At 38.8% G+C, this 22,703-nt stretch overlaps 2 protein-coding genes across 2 annotated transcripts in view; one reads left to right on the top strand and one right to left on the bottom strand.

Annotated features, from left to right (window-relative positions):
* Positions 1 to 22,703, bottom strand: part of LOC147646795 (uncharacterized) — a 213,066-nt gene that overhangs the window by 19,918 nt on the left and 170,445 nt on the right. The gene's annotated exons all lie outside the window — the stretch shown is intronic.
* Positions 5,389 to 22,703, top strand: part of LOC147646796 (serine/threonine-protein kinase pim-1-like) — a 165,619-nt gene continuing 148,304 nt past the window's right edge. The window contains exon 1 of the mRNA XM_086872932.1: positions 5,389 to 5,434. Coding sequence (XP_086729058.1) covers positions 5,389 to 5,434 — 46 coding nt within the window. The remainder of the gene's footprint in view (positions 5,435 to 22,703) is intronic.

Here is a 22,703-nt window from a genome sequence, read left to right as displayed (position 1 = left end):
AACATGTGTATAAAAGAAGATTAAGAATAATAAACTTTGCTCTCTTGGACAATGCAGCCAAGGGAGTCAGTGTCGTATTCCTCGCCGTTCCTAATACAGTGCGAGAGAAAAGAATAACTTGGAGGTGGAATAGGAGAAATTCCAACACAACAGGTTACCAAGGCCTGGGAGGGCCCAAATTTTTCATTTTATTTGGGAATTTTTTTTGTGTTTATCAATGTTATTGCATTTTGGTTTTTTCCAGGAAAATCCCGGTTTCTTTCTGATGGGACTTGCAGTTGCCTCCTGTTCTTGTAGTTCTGATTTTGCCCATCCTCATTCCCAAAAGTTTTTAGAAATTTCTGTAAAATGATGAAAATGATGATGGACTGTGGCCTTTTTTCTTTCTCCTTACTTGTGATGCTATTGCAGTGAAAAGAAGAAGAAAAAACACTGATAAGAAATGGTAAAAAAAAAAAGATAAAAAGATCAGCATTTTACCATGTATCAGTGCTTGGCTATTTGTTTTAAAGCTTTTTTGGCAAATGTTCTTTTTGCTATAAAATAGAATTATATGAAGCCCTGAAGAGGTTTAAAAAATAAGAGAGAAAAAGTAAATTATAATTTAAAATTTGGCTTCTTTTTCAAAGGAGCAATCCTTTTAGACTACAAAAGTGTTGTGGTTTTAAAGCAGTAACTAAAAAATTACTAGAAAATTTACTTATTTCTTGCTATGAGATGTGGATTAGAACAAGAGCAAAACAGGCTTAAAACTTAAAAGGAATAAAGTAAGTTCATTAACAAAACTACAAGAATAAGAACACCAGAATAAACCTCCAGAAAAACCTTTTTATCCCCCACTACTTAACCATTCCCTCGTTCAAATGACAACATAGAGATAAAAATGTTTGGAACTCAGGTGTTTAAAACAGTCCCAATCCCTGATAGAGTCTTTTCATCAGCCTTTGTAGAGAAACAGAAGTCTTCTTCTGCTAATCTATGGAGTTTCTCACAAGAAAACTATTTTTGTTATAGCTTTCTATTTTTCTGATGTCCAGAAATCTGTCATCCTATTTTCTCCTCCCATTTCACATCACTCTGGGGTGTGTTATGGGCCATGAGTCTAGGGATGTCATTTTTAAGGATGAGTTATTCAAAGGCAAAAGTTCTCTTCATTTGTCTTTGTGAGCTTCCCTGGAAAAAAGAAATTTTCTCTTTGCCTCTCAAGGCTTCAAATCTTCAACTTTTACTTCTCCCCTCTCTGTTCCAGCACTTCACTGTATCACAATTCCTCCACCTTTTGCTCAAAATCTACACTTTGAACACTCCATTCCTCCCTATATACTCTGTCATGAATTAAAGGAGTTTTTTCAGGACACTATTGTCCATCTCCATAACTTTAACAGAAAAATATTTCAGCTTAATTAAAGCATCTCCTTATTCTCTACCTCTTCTGAAGCTTAACTCTTTTCTTTACTGTCTCTGATAGTTTATAAAGTCTCTTTACATGTTGATTACTATATTTTTCTTTTTCTGGAAAAAAAGGATTAATCTGAAAGTCTCATCTGGGTGATGAAAGAGTTAAAATCTTGCCCAGGCTTTGTAGATGGTTCTGTGATCTCTGCCGGAGCAGCAGCTGGAGTTGTCTGCGATGGAAGATTGTTCATGGCTGCTCTGGAGAGTGTGGTCACTGTCTCAGCCCGCCGCAGGTCAAGAGCTTCTTTTCTTTCCTTACTTGGCAGTCTCTGGTGAATTCAGTCACAGCAAAAACTGCAGCCAAGCCAGGGACCGGCCTGGCTCGGCCAGAGCCCGGGGCGAGCCCCGCAGGCCCCATCTCCCAGCCGGGAGCCGCGGCAGGCCCAGCCCAGCCCCTGCCCGGGCCGCATGGGCTGGGCCGGGGACGGGAAGCCAGCTAAAGCTCAGTTACCTTTCACAGACAGGAAACAAAGAGACCAAGAAATTCCCAGGCTTGGGTCTTAAGGTGGTGTCTCACTTTTCAATGGTTAAGAACTGCTGTCAATTCTTAGAAATGACCAGCTGTTGGCTAGGAGACAAACTCCCATCAGGCTCCAGCGGTTTGAACTTCCTTAGGTATTTCTCTTTGTTTTCTTAAATGCCAATCCATCACAGTTTGATAGACCATGCTGGATTAAATAGCATTTGTTGTTGGCCAGTTTTCCTGATTACATAGGGTCCAGTTTCAGAAATTTTTGGAGTCAATCTAATTGGTGGCTGTGTGGTAGGTATTACAACATGAACATTAAGCTCTCCCCAATATTTGGTATTGTTTTTACCACACACAACTTCGGAGGACAATTGTACAGCTGTTAAATTCAGCCAACAATCTTGATTCCGAGTTTCACAAGATTTAACCTGGCCACGAGATCTGGCGACTTGACTGTGTACAGGCTCAGTATGGGATCCAGTACTCAGTCTGCAGCGTATTGAAACATCATCACCTTGAGTTAACAGGAAAGAAGGGGAAACATTAGTTTTGTAATTTAGCACAAAAAGGAGTGTTCACATCATGGTATGTGATTATTACACTAAATATAGGCCTTGCTACAGCATTTGTTTTAAATCTGGAAGTTCATGGTTTATCTGATCTTCATGTCCCTCGGTATTCTTCTGTAGAGAATAAACAAAGCAGAGTCTGCCACATAGGGGCAGGAGATTAAAACAATGGAATTATCCAGCACGTGTTTATCCGATGCTCTTTCCCCAAGGCATCGAAGGATACCCATGCATATTCTCCTGTAGTTCTTTTAAAAGCTTCAGCTTGGACTAACCAAGATATAATCCCCACTCTTACCAGCACAAAGCGTAGAATTTCTTGCCACTTTTCCTTTTGCCATACCTGAATCCTGTTTACTTCCCAGTCCTTTTGTTGCCAAAAAGGAAGCCACTCAGTATATCCCTTGAACATAGCATAGGAGTTAGTGTAGATACAGACAAGAGAGGTATTCTGAGCCTCACGCTGGAAAACACTCCAAACAGCTCTCAGCACTGCATCCTGAGCGCTGCTTTCTTCCTCAGTAACAATTTGTTCAGCAGAGGAAAGGTGGAGGGCTACTGCCCTGCACCTCCACACCTCTCCCTCTCGTTTGGCAGAGGTATCAGTGAACCAAGAGTTTGCTGATTGTTTTTGCTCACTGTCCAGAACCTGTGAGTGGTGTTGCTTCAGCCCACTGCCCAGAATCAGTTGAGGGCAAGGTGGAGTGCTTGGTACAATGGGGCTGGAATCCTGCCACTGAGAGACCAATTTACTTAATTTTTCAAGCGGCAGGTTAACCATTAAACCCTTCAGTACCCTTTTCTTCACCCCCAAGTTCCACCAATACTGTAGACTAGAAATTTGCCTACCGTTTTCTGTTTTTATATTAGGAGGGGTTTCTTTAATTATCAAGTCAGGTTTGTCATAGCTGCTACTTAAGCTCTCAGTTTTTTGTATCACCTGATTTTTTACAGCTCCTTCTGTTATTGAGAAGATGTTAGAGTAATGTTCAATCTGTGCATACCACTTTCTCACTGAGGCCCTCTGGACCACCCCATTGGAGGGGGGAGTCCCAGTACTGACTGTCTTCATAACTTCAAAAGGGCCTTTTAATGCAATTGGTTGTTGTTGTGCAGTTTTTCCTACTTCTATGAGAGCTGGAATAACTACAAACAATCCTTTTTCCCAGGTAGTGTAACTCTTTTCAGCGTCTTTATTTTTTATTACTTCTTTTTCATCTCCTCCCACGAGGATATCATCTATGGTTGTTTCGAGGAGAATTGCTGTAGGTTTCAGTGATTCTGGAAGACCACAAATTAAAGGGGTCATAATTTTAGCATTCACAGGTAGCAACATTGGTGATTCATAACCAGCATTTAATTTTCTTTCATGAATCACTTGCAAACAAGCTGCCTTATGAATATTTTCTAGAATTTGGTCTGGGGAACCAGCCAAAGCTACAGGATCTCCCCTTTCCAGGGGGTTAAGTCCCCCTGCCCAATATGCAGCTCGCTGGGTTAGGGACCATGGGTTGCGGTTATCTCCTGTTGTTAAGAAAACACCATGTCCCAAATAACCACTTGCTTCTTGTTCTGTTCATCGAATTTGATCTCCCCCTGTGAGAGAGACACTCGGAATACGTATTCTGTCTCTGAGTCATGAGGGAGATGCCCGTACTCCTTTTTTAACTTAGCCAATGCAGTAGCAGTGTACGGGATTTCTTTAGTGGTTATATGCAGATCAAGATCTTCATCATTGATGTAGTTATATTCTGTTTTAATCAAAGGTCTTACTTGGGAGCAACAGTTTTCACCACAATTTTTTACCAAATGTAAATCTGCTTGAGGATATATGTGATTTGTCTGAGGAGTTTCTTTTTCCAGCAACTCCTTAAAGGAGTCAGCACACTGTGAATTTTTGGCACACTCCTCACTCAGGGCAGTTTGTAAGAAATTATTTTCTTCATTTTGCAAACTTTCAACTAAATTTTCTAGGGATTGACTAATTGCATTTTCTTCCTACCTTTGTCTCATGCAAGCCTCTACAGCTGACGTAAGGCAAGCTCCCAATACAGAACAAATTATGGCTTTATTACGGCCAAATTTGAACTTTGCCTCATGTTGCAGGGAGCAAATTCTGTCAGTTACATTTTCCAGCTTGAACCAATTATTTTGAGCCCATTCTTCCCCAGCTGGAGAGGGCCTAGCATTATGTTTTGCTAACAAAACAAAATGCAGCTTTATCTTTTGCACTAGAGTTTTCAGAGTTTTCATTCATCTTTGTTTGTGAAGGGACCAATACCACTACAGGGAGTAAAGTAAAACTTAGTTACACTACGTAGCCCATGCTATGTTTCCCTTTGCTTCCCTGAATGGGTGAAGAGACCAAATCTGCTTGTGACTCTTTCAGTTTAAAATATCTGCTGGTCTCTCTGCTACACCAAGCAGTCAAAATAGAAAAAAATATCAGTCCCACCTTTTGCACTCGAAGATGCCTTGTGAAATTCTGAAGACAGAGCCCTCAAATGAGTGTAGGGGTGCTTTTCACCTGGGCATGTGCAGTTTGTGAGAAATTCGAGTTGCCTCCCTTGCTTTCTAAACACTGCTCAGCAGCGTGGCAGGCTAGGGGCGGCTGAAGCGAAACGTCCTTCCCCTGATACAGACTGCACAACAACCTGCAACCACTTCTGTCTCTCAGAATCCTGTCCATGATGCCAATTTATGTCATGATCCGCAAGGTGGGATTCGTGATGTGGCTCTTTTATTTGATTGTAGAGTACAAAAGATTATCAGCAAACCAGGGACTCAAACAGCAGAACACATTTTACTGAGTGCTCATCAGCACTAATATGCGATAGAGGGAAAAGAGGAGAAAGCAAAGCACAAAGAAAGAGAGTAAGGGGATTATAGCTACCAATGTCGAAGTCCACTCCGCCATCCAACGATGCAGAGTCTTCTGTCTGTTGGTGAGATCTCAAAGGAAAGTAAGTTTTGGGTTTATTTTACAATTTTTATTTTATTTTATAATATTTATAATTTTTATTATTATGTTTATATTTTATTATAGAAATAAATTTTATATTTATTATAGAATTATTTCTTTTATATTATTATTATTATTATTATTATTATTATTATTATTATTATTATTATTATTATTATTATTATTATTATTATATTATATTTTATTTTATATTTGGGTGTATTTTATAGTTTTTTACAAAGCGAGGGGCACAAGGCCAAAAACAGAGGAGATTGATGACCATTGTGATGAAACCCATTGCTCAGGGGGGGCAGATGTGTGGTACAAATCTCTTCTCGCCAGCAGGAACGAGGGCAGTGTACCATGGCAGCACAGCAAGCACACTGGCAAACAATCACTTGGCAAGCTTCCACCTCAACCAGGTCAGAGCCCCTGTACCGAGTCCCTTGTGATATTCAGGGTCCTTCCTTGCAGCAGTTGTAAGACAGATGGGAGACTCTTCGGACCATCTCTTACAAAGGCTGAAGTGGAGCAGGGTTCCATGTGAACAGCAGTTGAACATGGGTCAGTTGGTCCTAAGCAACAGGCGAGCGTCGTTCCAAAAGGGCAGGCGATGGCCTTGTCATGGTTTTAAAGCAGTAACTAAAAAAATTACTTATTTCTTGCTGTGAGATATGGATTAGAACAAGGGCAAAACTTAAAAGGAATAAAGACAGTTTATTAACAAAACTACAAGAATAAAACCACCAGAATAAACTTCCAGAACACTCTTTTATCCCCCACTACTTGACCATTCTCTTGTACATGTAACAACATAGAGACAAAAAACTTTAGAACTTTGGTGGTTAAAACAGTCTCGATTCCTGCTAGAGTCTTTTCATCAGTCTTTGTAGAGAAACAGAAGTCTCTTTCTGATAACCTATGGAGTTTCTCACAAGAAAACCTCTTTTGTTATAGTTTTACATTTCCCTGATGCCAGCTGCCCAGAAATCTGTCATCAGATTTCCTCTTCCCATTTCACATCACTCTGAGGTGTGTATGGGCCATGAGTCTAGGGATGTCATTTTAAGGATGAGTCATTCAAAGGCAAAAGTCTTCTTCATCTGTCTCTGTGAGCTTCTCTGGAAACAGTTTTCTCATTGCCCTCAAGGCCTCAAATCTTCACTTCACCCTGCTCCAGCAACTCACTGTATCACAATTACTCTCTCTTTTGCTCAAAAATCCACACTTTGAACACTCCAAGCTTCCCAATACTCTGTCATGAATTAAAGGAGTCTTTTTAAGCTACTATTGTCCATCTCCATAGCTTTAACAGAAAGGTATTTCAGCTTGTAAAGCATCTCCTTATTCTCTCTTCCCCATTTAAAACTTAACTCTTTTCCTCACTGGTTTTAGTGGTTTTATGATGTCTTCTTCATGTTGATTGTCTCTCTCTTTCTCTGTCTTTCTGGGAAAAAGGAGTAATCTGTACGTTTTATTCAGGTAGTAAAAGAATTAAAAGCTTTAGAAAAGCTGCAAGAGTTCATGGTGTCAGGTTTCAGTCCAGCAGCAGAAACTGAAAACTAAACCAGGTTGGCCGGCTCTGCTTTCTTTTCCTCCGCCCCCACCTTCATCCTCTGTGGCCTTGTCCGGCCTGGAGGGCGGGGGGGGAGAGGAGGAGGCCAAGACAGAGCCTTGTTACCTTTTCAGAAGCCAGAAACAAAAGAGGACAAGAGTGCTCTGACTTTACATCTTAAGGAGGTGTTCACAGGGTGACTCTACATTTTAATGGTCAAAACTGCTGTCAATTGTTAGAAATGACTGATAATTGGTCTGGAGGAAAGACTGCCATCAGCCACCAGCACCTTCAACTTCCTTAGCTCTCAAAACTACCATAAAGGTAAAACCACCCCATGACACTGTGACACAACCGCTGTGAATGTCCCAGTTTCCACCTCTCTGTGACAGCACAGCAGGGACAGCCCCAGTGTTCTCCTCTCTGTGACACCACAGCAGGCACAGCCCCAGTGTTCCACTCTCTGTTACGCCTGTCGTGGTTTTAAAGCATTAGTTAGAAAATCACTGTAAAACTTACTCATTTCTTGCTGTGAGATGTGGATGATGAGAAGGGCAAAAGAAGCTTAAAACCTAAAGGAATGAGTAAGTTTATTAACCAAACTACAAGGGTAAGAAAGCAGAATAAAACTTCCAGAAACCCTTTTTTCCCACCACGCTGCCATTCCTGTCTTTAATTGACAACATAGAGGAAAAAAACCAAACCCTGGTGGTTAAAACAGTCCAAACTTTGCTATAGTCTTTTCAGCAGTCTTTGTCGAGAAAAAGAAGTTCTTTTTTGTCAATCTATGGAGTTTTTCATAAGAAAACCATTTTCTCGTGGCTTCCTATTGCTCTGATGCCAGTGGCCCAGAAAACTCTGCCATCAGTCCTTTCCTCCCATTTCACACCACTCTGAGCTGTGTTCTTGGGCCATGATTCAAGGGGTGTCCTTTGAAGGATGAGATCTTCCAAGGCAAAAGTTCTCTTCATTTGTCTCTGTGACCATCTCTGGAAACAGAAATTTTTGCTTTGTCTCTTAAGAGCCACAAATCTTCAACAACTCTCACTTCTCCTTTTCTCTTCCAGCATCTCCTAGGATTACAACCACTTCACCCTTGACTCAGCTTTATCAATGAATTACTTTTGCTCAGATCTACACTTTGAAATACTCCATTCCCCCCAAAATACTCTTTCAGGAATGAAAGGAGTTTTTTCAGGACATTATTGTCCCTCTCCATAGCTTGAACAAAAGAAAACTTCAGCTTATTCAGGCATCTCCTTATTGTCTTTCCATCTGAGGGTTAATTCCTTCCCTTCCTGCCTTTGATCCTTGATGCTGTCTCTTTCCATGGTGATCCCTCTCTCTTCCCCTCTCTCTGGAAAAAGGATTAATCTGCAAGTCTCATCTGCCTAGTGAAAGGGTTAAACTCTTGCCCAGGCCTTGATCTCTGCCGAGGCAGCGGCTGGAGCCATTTGCCAGGGAAGATTTTTGGTAGCTGCTCTGGAGGAGTGTGGCCACTGTCTCAGCACGCCGCAGCTCAAGAGCTTTCCCTCCCCTTCCTCGGCAGTCTCTGCTGAAAGCCAGCAGCGTCAGAAACTGCAGCCGAGCCAGGAAGCGGCCTGACCCGGCAGCCCCGCTGCACAAGGCGCAGCTAGCCCTGCAAGGGCTTCAGCCCCTCTGGGAAGGGGCTCCTGTCACTTCACAGTCGCCATCCAGCACCAGGAACCGCAGAACTCCAGCCAGCCCCGCTCCCCGCCGCGGCCTTGTCTGACGTGGAGCGGTGGAGGTTGAACCAGAGCCCTGTTACCTCTTCAAAAGCCAGAAAGCAAAGAGAAAGAGAAATTCCCAGGCTTAAAATTGAAAGGGTGGTGTTCACAGGTTGATGTCACTTTTCAATGGGCAAAACTACTGTCAATTCCAGAAATGGCCAGGTATTGGCCAGGACAAAAATCTCCAATCAGTTTCCAGCAACCTTAACTTCCTTAGCTGTTTCTCTTTTTTTCATAAATGTCAATCTAACACACACTGGCACAAGTGACAGCCCCAGTGTTCCCCTCTCTGTGACACCACAGCAGGGACAGCCCCAGTGTTCCCCTCTCTGTGACACCACAGCAGGGACAGCCCCAGTGTTCTCCTCTCTGTGACACCACAGCAGTGATAGCTACCATGTCCTCCTCTTTGTGACACCACTGCTGTGACTGTCCCAATTTCCCCCTCTCTGTGACATGACAGCAGGGACAGCCCCAGTGTTCTCCTCTCTGTGACACCACAGCAGGCACAGCCCCAGTGTTCCACTCTCTGTTACGCCTGTCGTGGTTTTAAAGCATTAGTTAGAAAATCACTGTAAAACTTACTCATTTCTTGCTGTGAGATGTGGATGATGAGAAGGGCAAAAGAAGCTTAAAACCTAAAGGAATGAGTAAGTTTATTAACCAAACTACAAGGTTAGGAATGCAGAATAGAACTTCCAGAAACCCTTTTTCCCCACCACGCTGCCATTCCTGTCTTTAATTGATGTCATGGGGTGGCTTTACCTTTATAGTGATTTTAGGAGCTAAGGAAGTTGAAGGTGCTGGTGGCTGATGGGAGACTTTCCTCCTGACCAATTATCAGTCATTTTTAAGAACTGACAGCAGTTTTGACCATTAAAAAGTGAATTCAAACTGTGAACACCGCCCTAATATGTAAAGTCAGAGCACTCTGGTCCGCTCTTTTGTTTCCGGCTTCTGAAAAGGTAACAAGGCTCTGTCGTGGCCTCCTCCTTCTCCCCTGCCCCCTCCCCCGCCAAGCCGGACAAGGCCGCAGAGGACAAAGGGGGGGGGACGGGGGCAGGGGGGGCACCGAGGAAAAGAAAGCAGAGCCGGCCAACCTGGTTTAGTTTTCAGTTTCTGCTGCTGGACTGAAACCTGACACCATGAACTCTTGCAGCTTTTCTAAAGCTTTTAATTCTTTTACTACCTGAATAAAACGTACAGATTACTCCTTTTTCCCAGAAAGACAGAGAAAGAGAGAGACAATCAACATGAAGAAGACATCATAAAACCACTAAAACCAGTGAGGAAAAGAGTTAAGTTTTAAATGGGGAAGAGAGAATAAGGAGATGCTTTACAAGCTGAAATACCTTTCTGTTAAAGCTATGGAGATGGACAATAGTAGCTTAAAAAGACTCCTTTAATTCATGACAGAGTATTGGGAAGCTTGGAGTGTTCAAAGTGTGGATTTTTGAGCAAAAGAGAGAGTAATTGTGATACAGTGAGTTGCTGGAACTGAGTAAAGCGAAGATTTTGAAGCCTTGGGGGCAATGAGAAAACTGTTTTCTAGGAAAGCTCACAGAGACAGATGAAGAAGACTTTTGCCTTTGAATGACTCATCCTTAAAATGACATCCCTAGACTCATGGCCCATACACACCTCAGAGTGATGTGAAATGAGAGGAGAAGAACTGATGACAGATTTCCGGGCAGCTGGCATCAGAGCAACAGAGAACTGTAACAGAAACAGTTTTCTTGTGAGAAACTCCATAGGTTATCAGAAAGAGACTTCTGTTTCTCTACAAAGACTGATGAAAAGACTGTAACAAGAATTGGGACTGTTTTTAACCACCAAAGTTCAAAATTTTTTTTGTCTCTATGTTGTCATGTATACAAAGAAATGGTCAAGTAGTGAGAGATAGAAGAGTTTTCTGGAAGTTTATTCTGGTGTTCTTATTCTTGTAGTTTTGTTAATAAACTTTCTTTATCCCTTTTTAAGTTTTAAGCCTGTTTTGCTCTTGCTCTAATCCATATCTCACAGCAAGAAATAAGTAATTTTTTAGTTACTGGTTTAAAACCATGACATCTCCTTTCAAAACCTAGTTGAAATTTTGCAAAAACAATTAGATGAAGAAAGGAATGAGATCCATCTCTTGCCAGTGGCCCGAAGAGAGGAATGGGTTAAAAATTCAAAGAATGCTTACTCACCAAAAAAACAGTGGAGAGGGAAACCCCTCTCATTAATCAAATTTAGCCTCAAAAAGAACTAACTGATGAAAAATTGTGGGCAGCACTGCTGTCCTAGCTTGAAACCTTTAATTAAAACAATATCATCATATTGTCATGGAGTTAACTTTACCTTTAAGGGAGTTGGAGTTGCTGGGAACTGCCTGGAGTCTTTTCTCCTGACCAATTATCGGTCATTGCTGAGAATTGACAGCAGTTTACGCCATTGAAAAGTGGGATCAACTTGTGAACCCTACCTTAAAGTGTAAAACCAGAGCTCTCTTGGTTCTCTTTGTTTCCTGGCTGTGAAGGGTGGCAGAGCTCCAGGCCTCCCGTTCCCTGCCCAGGCCATGCGGCCGGGCGGGGCCGGGGCCGAGGCCAGCCGCGTGTCCCGGCCGCCAGATGGCGGGGGGCCTGCGGAAGGTTTTCCTTGGGCCCGGGCCGGGCCGAACCGATCTCTGGCTCAGCTGCAGGTTTTGCTGTAACTAAATTCACTGGAAAATGCCGAGTGAAGAAAGAGAGAGGCCCTGGACTTGCAGCGGGCTGGAGCAGCGACTACACTCTCCAGAGCAGCCATGAGGAACTTTCCATCGCAGACGGCTCCAGCTCCTGTTCGGCAGAGATCACCGAACCACCTACAAAAGCCTGGGCAAGATTTTAACTCTTTCATTACCCAGATGAGACTTGCGGATTAATCTTTTTATCCAGAGAGAGAGAGAGAGGGATCAACATGAAAAGAGACTTTATAAACTACCACTGACAGGAAAGAAAAGAAGCTTCAGGAAAGGTAGAGAATTAAGAAGATGCTTTAATTAAGCTGAAATATCTTTCTGTTAAAACTATGGAGATGGACAGTTCTGAAAAGAACTCCTTTAATTCATGATACAGAATCTAGAGAGGAATAAAGTGTTCAAAGTGTAAATTTGAGTAAAAAGTAGAGTAATTATGGTATAGTGAAGTGCTGGGAGATTTGAAGCCTTGAGAGGCAATGAAAAAACTGTTTTCTAGTGAAGCTCACAGAATAGATGAAGAAGACATTTTGCCTTTGAATAACTTATCCTTAAAAATGCTACCCCTAGACTCATGGCCCATACAAACCTCAGAGTGATGTGAAAATGGGAGGAGTGGGCTCTAATAATAACAGCTCTGGGCAGCTAACATTAAGGCAATGGAAAACTATAACAAAAATAGTTTTCTTCTAAGAAACTCCATAAATTAACAGGAAGAAACTTCTGTTTCTCTACAAAGACTGGTGAAAAGACTGTAGCAAGAATTGGGACTGTTTTAACCATCAAAGTTCCAAAGTTTTTGTCTCTGATGTCATGTGAACAAGGAAATAGTGGGTAGATAGGGGATGAAAAGGTTTTCTGGAAGTTTATTCTGGTGTTCTTATTATTGTAGTTTGTCAATAAACTTTACTTTTTCCTTTTAAGTTTTAGGCCTGTTTTGCTCTTGTTCTAATACGTATCTCAAAGAAAGAAATAAATAATTTTCTCAGTTATTGGTTTAAAACCACGACATCTCTTCCAAGTCTTTCAAATTCCAGAAACATTCCACAAAATCTCCACAGATTTCCACACAACATATGAAAAATCGTTCAAAATGATTCAAGTCTAGTCAAAATTCCACAAAATTCCACAAACATCCCAACAAACTCCCTAAACCTTCTCAAAACACTACCACATTCCAAAATCATCCCACAAAATCTCCAAAAATTTCCACACAATCTAAGAAAAAATCCCACAAAATTCTTCATGTCTCCTCAAAGTCCTTCAAAATTCCAGAAACATCCTACAAAATTCCACAAAAATCCCGCCCAATTCCAAAAACATCCCACAAAATTCCACAAACATCCCAAAATACTCCCTAAGTCTTCTCAAAACCCTACCAAATTCCAGAAACATCCCACAAAAATCACCACAAATTACCACACAATCTAAGAAAAATACTTCAAAATGCTGCATGTCGCCTCAGTCTTTCAAATTACAGAAACATGCCACCAAATTCCAGAAAAATCCCACAAAATTCCACAAACATCCCAACAAACTCCCTAAATCTTCTCAAAACCCTACTAAATTCCAGAAACATCTCACAAAATTCTAGAAAAATCTTCTCAAAACCCCACCAAATTCCAGAAACTTCCCACAAAAGCTTTACAAATTTCCACACATCCTAGAAAAATCCCTCAAAATTCTTCAAGTCTCCTCAAAATCTCACCAAATTCCAGAACATTCCACAACATTTCAAAGAAATCGCACAACATTCCAGAAACCTCCCACAAAATTCTTTACATTTTCACAAAACTCCACCAAATTCCAGAAACATCCCACAAAATCTCCACAAATTTCCACACAATATAAGAAAAATACCTCAAAATTCTTCATGTCCCCTCAAAGTCTTTCGAAATTCCACAAACTTCCCACACAATTCCCTAAATATTCTCAAAACCCTTCCAAATTCCAGAAACATCCCACAAAAACTCTTCCTATTTCCAAAAATTCCACAAACATCCCACAAAATTCCAGAAAAATCTTTTCAAAACCCTACCAAATTCCAGAAATATCCCACAAAATCTTGACAAATTTCCACACAATCAAAAAAAAACCCTCAAAATTCTTCATGTCTCCTCAAAGTCTTTCAAATTCCAGAAACATCCCACAAAATCTCCAAAAATTTCCACACAATTTAAGAAAAATACTTCAAAATGCTTCATGTCTCCTCAAAGTCAAAAACCTTAAAAATTTCCACACATCCTAGAAAAATCCCTCAAAATTCTTCAAGTCTCTTTAAAATCTTACCAAATTCCAAAACATTCTACAACATTCCAAAAAAATCGCGCAAGCTTCCAGAAATCTCATACAAAATTCTTTACATTTTCACAAAACCCTACCAAATTGCAGAAACTTCCCACTAAACCTCCACCAATTTGCAAGCAAGCTAAGAAAAATCTTTCAAAATTCTTCAAGTCTAGTCAAAATCCCACAAAATTCCAGAAACATCCCACCAAATTCCAGAAAAATCACACAAAATTCCACATACATCCCATCAAACTCCCTAAATCTTATCAAAACCCTACCAAATTCCAGAAAAATCCCACAAAAACTTTTCCAATTTCCACTCATCCTAGAAAAATCCCTCAAAATTCTTCAAGTCTCTTTAAAATCTTACCAAATTCCAGAACATTCCACAACATTCCAAAAAAATCGCACAACCTTCCAGAAACCTCCTACAAAATTCTTTACAATTTCACAAAACCCTACCAAATTCCAGAAACTTCCCACTAAACCTCCACCAATTTGCACACAATCTAAGAAAAATCTTTCAAAATTCTTCAAGTCTAGTCAAAATCCCACAAAATTCCAGAAACATCCCACCAAATTCCAGAAAAATCACACAAAATTCCACATACATCCCAACAAACTCCCTAAATCTTCTCAAAACCCTACCAAATTCCAGAAACTTTGCACAAAACCTCCTCCATTTTGCACACAAGCTAAGAAAAATACCTCAAAATGCTTCACGTCTCTTCAGTCTACCAAATTCCAGAAACATCCCACAAAATCTCCTCCAATTTGCAAGCGATCTAAAAAAATCTTTCAAAATTCTTCAAGTCTAGTCAAAATCCCACAAAATTCCACAAACATCCCAAAAAATTCCACAAACATCCCAACAAACTCCCTAAGTCTTATCAAAACCCTACCAAATTCCAGAAACATCTCACAAAATTCTAGAAAAATCTTCTCAAAACCCTACCAAATTCCAGAAACTTCCCACAAAAACTTTCCAAATTTCCACACATCCTAGAAAATTCCCTCAAAATTCTTCAAGTCTCCTCAAAATCTCACCAAATTCCAGAACATTCCACAACATTTCAAAGAAATCGCACAACATTCCAGAAACCTCCCACAAAATTCTTTACATTTTCGCAAAACTCCACCAAATTCCAGAAACATCCCACAAAATCTCCACAAATTTCCACACAATCAAAGAAAAATACCTCAAAATGCTTCATGTCTCCTCAAAGTCTTTCGAAATTCCACAAACTTCCCACACAATTCCACAAACATCCCAACAAACTCCTTAAACCTTCTCAAAGCCCTACCAAATTCCAGAAACATCTCACACAATTCTCGAAAAATCTACTCAAAACCCCACCAAATTCCAGAAACTTCCCACAAAATCTTTACAAATTTCCACACATCCTAGAAAATTCCCTCAAAATTCTTCAAGTCTTCTCAAAATCTCACTAAATTCCAGAACATTCCACAACATTTCAAAGAAATCGCACAACATTCCAGAAACCTCCCACAAAATTCTTTACATTTTCGCAAAACTCCACCAAATTCCAGAAACATCCCACAAAATCTCCACAAATTTCCACACAATATAAGAAAAATACCTCAAAATTCTTCATGTCCCCTCAAAGTCTTTCGAAATTCCACAAACTTCCCACACAATTCCCTAAATATTCTCAAAACCCTTCCAAATTCCAGAAACATCCCACAAAAACTCTTCCTATTTCCAAAAATTCCACAAACATCCCACAAAATTCCAGAAAAATCTTCTCAAAACCCTACCAAATTCCAGAAATATCCCACAAAATCTTGACAAATTTCCACAGAATCAAAAAAAACCCCTCAAAATTCTTCATGTCTCCTCAAAGTCTTTCAAATTCCAGAAACATCCCACAAAATCTCCAAAAATTTCCACACAATTTAAGAAAAATACTTCAAAATGCTTCATGTCTCCTCAAAGTCAAAAACCTTAAAAATTTCCACACATCATTGAAAAATCCCTCAAAATTCTTCAAGTCTCTTTAAAATCTTACCAAATTCCAAAACATTCTACAACATTCCAAAAAAATCGCGCAAACTTCCAGAAATCCCATACAAAATTCTTTACATTTTCACAAAACCCTACCAAATTGCAGAAACTTCCCACTAAACCTCCACCAATTTGCAAGCAATCTAAGAAAAATCTTTCAAAATTCTTCAAGTCTAGTCAAAATCCCACAAAATTCCAGAAACATCCCACCAAATTCCAGAAAAATCACACAAAATTCCACATACATCCCAACAAACTCCCTAAATCTTCTCAAAACCCTACCAAATTCCAGAAACTTTGCACAAAACCTCCTCCATTTTGCACACAAGCTAAGAAAAATACCTCAAAATGCTTCACGTCTCTTCAGTCTACCAAATTCCAGAAACATCCCACAAAATCTCCTCCAATTTGCAAGCGATCTAAAAAAATCTTTCAAAATTCTTCAAGTCTAGTCAAAATCCCACAAAATTCCACAAACATCCCAAAAAATTCCACAAACATCCCAACAAACTCCCTAAGTCTTATCAAAACCCTACCAAATTCCAGAAACATCTCACAAAATTCTAGAAAAATCTTCTCAAAACCCTACCAAATTCCAGAAACTTCCCACAAAAACTTTCCAAATTTCCACACATCCTAGAAAATTCCCTCAAAATTCTTCAAGTCTCCTCAAAATCTCACCAAATTCCAGAACATTCCACAACATTTCAAAGAAATCGCACAACATTCCAGAAACCTCCCACAAAATTCTTTACATTTTCGCAAAACTCCACCAAATTCCAGAAACATCCCACAAAATCTCCACAAATTTCCACACAATCAAAGAAAAATACCTCAAAATGCTTCATGTCTCCTCAAAGTCTTTCGAAATTCCACAAACTTCCCACACAATTCCACAAACATCCCAACAAACTCCTTAAACCTTCTCAAAGCCCTACCAAATTCCAGAAACATCTCACACAATTCTCGAAAAATCTACTCAAAACCCCACCAAATTCCAGAAACTTCCCACAAAATCTTTACAAATTTCCACACATCCTAGAAAATTCCCTCAAAATTCTTCAAGTCTTCTCAAAATCTCACTAAATTCCAGAACATTCCACAACATTTCAAAGAAATCGCACAACATTCCAGAAACCTCCCACAAAATTCTTTACATTTTCGCAAAACTCCACCAAATTCCAGAAACATCCCACAAAATCTCCACAAATTTCCACACAATATAAGAAAAATACCTCAAAATTCTTCATGTCCCCTCAAAGTCTTTCGAAATTCCACAAACTTCCCACACAATTCCCTAAATATTCTCAAAACCCTTCCAAATTCCAGAAACATCCCACAAAAACTCTTCCTATTTCCAAAAATTCCACAAACATCCCACAAAATTCCAGAAAAATCTTCTCAAAACCCTACCAAATTCCAGAAATATCCCACAAAATCTTGACAAATTTCCACAGAATCAAAAAAAACCCCTCAAAATTCTTCATGTCTCCTCAAAGTCTTTCAAATTCCAGAAACATCCCACAAAATCTCCAAAAATTTCCACACAATTTAAGAAAAATACTTCAAAATGCTTCATGTCTCCTCAAAGTCAAAAACCTTAAAAATTTCCACACATCATTGAAAAATCCCTCAAAATTCTTCAAGTCTCTTTAAAATCTTACCAAATTCCAAAACATTCTACAACATTCCAAAAAAATCGCGCAAACTTCCAGAAATCCCATACAAAATTCTTTACATTTTCACAAAACCCTACCAAATTGCAGAAACTTCCCACTAAACCTCCACCAATTTGCAAGCAATCTAAGAAAAATCTTTCAAAATTCTTCAAGTCTAGTCAAAATCCCACAAATTCCAGAAACATCCCACCAAATTCCAGAAAAATCACACAAAATTCCACATACATCCCATCAAACTCCCTAAATCTTATCAAAATTTTACCACATTCCAGAAAAATCCCACAAAAACTTTTCCAATTTCCACTCATCCTAGAAAAATCCCTCAAAATTCTTCAAGTCTCTTTAAAATCTTACCAAATTCCAGAACATTCCACAACATTCCAAAAAAATCGCACAACCTTCCAGAAACCTCCTACAAAATTCTTTACAATTTCACAAAACCCTACCAAATTGCAGAAACTTCCCACTAAACCTCCACCAATTTGCACACAATCTAAGAAAAATCTTTCAAAATTCTTCAAGTCTCCTCAAAATCTCACCAAATTCCACAACATTCCACAACATTTCAAAGAAATCGCACAACATTCCAGAAACCTCCCACAAAATTCTTTACATTTTCACAAAACTCCACCAAATTCCAGAAACATCCCACAAAATCTCCACTAATTTCCACACAATCTAAGAAAAATACCTCAAAATTCTTCATGTCTCCTCAAAGTCTTTTGAAATTCCACAAACATCCCACACAATTCCACAAACATCCCAACAAACTCCTTAAACCTTCTCAAAGCCCTACCAAATTCCAGAAACATCTCACACAATTCTCGAAAAATCTTCTCAAAACCCCACCAAATTCCAGAAACTTCCCACAAAAACTTTCCAAATTTCCACACATCCTAGAAAATTCCCTCAAAATTCTTCAAGTCTCCTCAAAATCTCACCAAATTCCAGAACATTCCACAACATTTCAAAGAAATCGCACAACATTCCAGAAACCTCCCACAAAATTCTTTACATTTTCGCAAAACTCCACCAAATTCCAGAAACATCCCACAAAATCTCCACAAATTTCCACACAATATAAGAAAAATACCTCAAAATTCTTCAAGTCTCTTTAAAATCTTACCAAATTCCACAAACTTCCCACACAATTCCCTAAATATTCTCAAAACCCTTCCAAATTCCAGAAACATCTCACAAAATTCTAGAAAAATCTTCGCAAAACCCTACCAAATTCCAGAAACTTCCCACAAAAACTTTCCAAATTTCCACACATCCTAGAATATTCCCTCAAAATTCTTCAAGTCTCCTCAAAATCACACCAAATTCCAGAACATTCCACAACATTTCAAAGAAATCGCACAACATTCCAGAAACCTCCCACAAAATTCTTTACATTTTCACAAAACTCCACCAAATTCCAGAAACATCCCACAAAATCTCCACAAATTTCCACACAATCTAAGAAAAATACCTCAAAATTCTTCATGTCTCCTCAAAGTCTTTTGAAATACCACAAACATCCCACACAATTCCACAAACATCCCAACAAACTCCTTAAACCTTCTCAAAGCCCTACCAAATTCCAGAAACATCTCACACAATTCTCGAAAAATCTTCTCAAAACCCCACCAAATTCCAGAAACTTCCCACAAAAACTTTCCAAATTTCCACACATCCTAGAAAATTCCCTCAAAATTCTTCAAGTCTCCTCAAAATCTCACCAAATTCCAGAACATTCCACAACATTTCAAAGAAATCGCACAACATTCCAGAAACCTCCCACAAAATTCTTTACATTTTCGCAAAACTCCACCAAATTCCAGAAACATCCCACAAAATCTCCACAAATTTCCACACAATATAAGAAAAATACCTCAAAATTCTTCATGTCCCCTCAAAGTCTTTCGAAATTCCACAAACTTCCCACACAATTCCCTAAATATTCTCAAAACCCTTCCAGATTCCAGAAACATCCCACAAAAACTCTTCCTATTTCCAAAAATTCCACAAACATCCCACAAAATTCCAGTAAAATCTTTTCAAAACCCTACCAAATTCCAGAAATATCCCACAAAATCTTGACAAATTTCCACACAATCAAAAAAAACCCCTCAAAATTCTTCATGTCTCTCCAAAGTCTTTCAAATTCCAGAAACATCCCACAAAATCTCCAAAAATTTCCACACAATTTAAGAAAAATGCTTCAAAATGCTTCATGTCTCCTCAAAGTCAAAAACCTTAAAAATTTCCACACATCATCGAAAAATCCCTCAAAATTCTTCAAGTCTCTTTAAAATCTTACCAAATTCCAAAACATTCTACAACATTCCAAAAAAATCGCGCAACCTTCCAGAAATCCCATACAAAATTCTTTACATTTTCACAAAACCCTACCAAATTCCAGAAACTTCCCACTAAACCTCCACCAATTTGCAAGCAATCTAAGAAAAATCTTTACAAATTCTTCACGTCTAGTCAAAATCCCACAAAATTCCAGAAACATCCCACCAAATTCCAGAAAAATCACACAAAATTCCACATACATCCCATCAAACTCCCTACATCTTCTCAAAACCCTACCAAATTCCAGAAAAATCCCACAAAAACTTTTCTAATTTCCACTCATCCTAGAAAAATCCCTCAAAATTCTTCAAGTCTCTTTCAAATCTCACCAAATTCCAGAACATTCCACAACATTCCAAAAAAAGCGCACAACCTTCTAGAAACCTCCTACAAAATTCTTTACAATTTCACAAAACGCTACCAAATTGCAGAAACTTCCCACTAAACCTCCACCAATTTGCACACAATCTAAGAAAAATCTTTCAAAATTCTTCAAGTCTAGTAAAAATCCCACAAAATTCCAGAAACATCCCACCAAATTCCAGAAAAATCACACAAAATTCCACATACATCCCATCAAACTCCCTAAATCTTCTCAAAACCCTACCAAATTCCAGAAACTTTGCACAAAACCTCCTCCATTTTTCACACAAGCTAAGAAAAATACCTCAGAATGCTTCACGTCTCTTCAGTCTACCAAATTCCAGAAACATCCCACAAAATCTCCTCCAATTTGCAAGCGTTCTAAAAAAAATCTTTCAAAATTCTTCAAGTTTAGTCAAAATCCCACAAAATTCCACAAACATCCCAAAAAATTCCACAAACATCCCAACAAACTCCTTAAACCTTCTCAAAGCCCTACCAAATTCCAGAAACATCTCACACAATTCTCGAAAAATCTTCTCAAAACCCCACCAAATTCCAGAAACTTCCCACAAAAACTTTCCAAATTTCCACACATCCTAGAAAATTCCCTCAAAATTCTTCAAGTCTCCTCAAAATCTCACCAAATTCCAGAACATTCCACAACATTTCAAAGAAATCGCACAACATTCCAGAAACCTCCCACAAAATTCTTTACATTTTCGCAAAACTCCACCAAATTCCAGAAACATCCCACAAAATCTCCACAAATTTCCACACAATATAAGAAAAATACCTCAAAATTCTTCATGTCCCCTCAAAGTCTTTCGAAATTCCACAAACTTCCCACACAATTCCCTAAATATTCTCAAAACCCTTCCAAATTCCAGAAACATCCCACAAAAACTCTTCCTATTTCCAAAAATTCCACAAACATCCCACAAAATTCCAGAAAAATCTTCTCAAAACCCTACCAAATTCCAGAAATATCCCACAAAATCTTGACAAATTTCCACACAATCACAAAAAAACACCTCAAAATTCTTCATGTCTCCTCAAAGTCTTTCAAATTCCAGAAACATCCCACAAAATCTCCAAAAATTTCCACACAATTTAAGAAAAATGCTTCAAAATGCTTCATGTCTCCTCAAAGTCAAAAACCTTAAAAATTTCCACACATCATCGAAAAATCCCTCAAAATTCTTCAAGTCTCTTTAAAATCTTACCAAATTCCAAAACATTCTACAACATTCCAAAAAAATCGCGCAACCTTCCAGAAATCTCATACAAAATTCTTTACATTTTCACAAAACCCTACCAAATTGCAGAAACTTCCCACTAAACCTCCACCAATTTGCAAGCAATCTAAGAAAAATCTTTCAAAATTCTTCAAGTCTAGTCAAAATCCCACAAAATTCCAGAAACATCCCACCAAATTCCAGAAAAATCACACAAAATTCCACATACATCCCGTCAAACTCCCTAAATCTTATCAAAATTTTACCACATTCCAGAAAAATCCCACAAAAACTTTTCCAATTTCCAGTCATCCTAGAAAAATCCCTCAAAATTCTTCAAGTCTCTTTAAAATCTTACCAAATTACAGAACATTCCACAACATTCCAAAAAAATCGCACAACCTTCCAGAAACCTCCTACAAAATTCTTTACAATTTCACAAAACGCTACCAAATTGCAGAAACTTCCCACTAAACCTCCACCAATTTGCACACAATCTAAGAAAAATCTTTCAAAATTCTTCAAGTCTCCTCAAAATCTCACCAAATTCCAGAACATTCCACAACATTTCAAAGAAATCGCACAACATTCCAGAAACCTCCCACAAAATTCTTTACATTTTCACAAAACTCCACCAAATTCCAGAAACATCCCACAAAATCTCCACTAATTTCCACACAATATAAGAAAAATACCTCAAAATTCTTCATGTCCCCTCAAAGTCTTTCGAAATTCCACAAACTTCCCACACAATTCCCTAAATATTCTCAAAACCCTTCCAAATTCCAGAAACATCCCACAAAAACTCTTCCTATTTCCAAAAATTCCACAAACATCCCACAAAATTCCAGAAAAATCTTCTCAAAACCCTACCAAATTCCAGAAATATCCCACAAAATCTTGACAAATTTCCACACAATCACAAAAAAACACCTCAAAATTCTTCATGTCTCCTCAAAGTCTTTCAAATTCCAGAAACATCCCACAAAATCTCCAAAAATTTCCACACAATTTAAGAAAAATGCTTCAAAATGCTTCATGTCTCCTCAAAGTCAAAAACCTTAAAAATTTCCACACATCATCGAAAAATCCCTCAAAATTCTTCAAGTCTCTTTAAAATCTTACCAAATTCCAAAACATTCTACAACATTCCAAAAAAATCGCGCAACCTTCCAGAAATCTCATACAAAATTCTTTACATTTTCACAAAACCCTACCAAATTCCAGAAACTTCCCACTAAACCTCCACCAATTTGCAAGCAATCTAAGAAAAATCTTTCAAAAT

This window comes from Cyanistes caeruleus, unplaced genomic scaffold (genome assembly GCF_971803275.1).
Source record: "Cyanistes caeruleus unplaced genomic scaffold, bCyaCae1.hap1.1 HAP1_SCAFFOLD_78, whole genome shotgun sequence".
In the NCBI taxonomy this organism is placed as follows: domain Eukaryota; kingdom Metazoa; phylum Chordata; class Aves; order Passeriformes; family Paridae; genus Cyanistes; species Cyanistes caeruleus.
The sequence above is the reverse complement of the archived record's forward strand: the minus strand, read 5'-3'. Positions and strand labels throughout refer to the sequence as shown.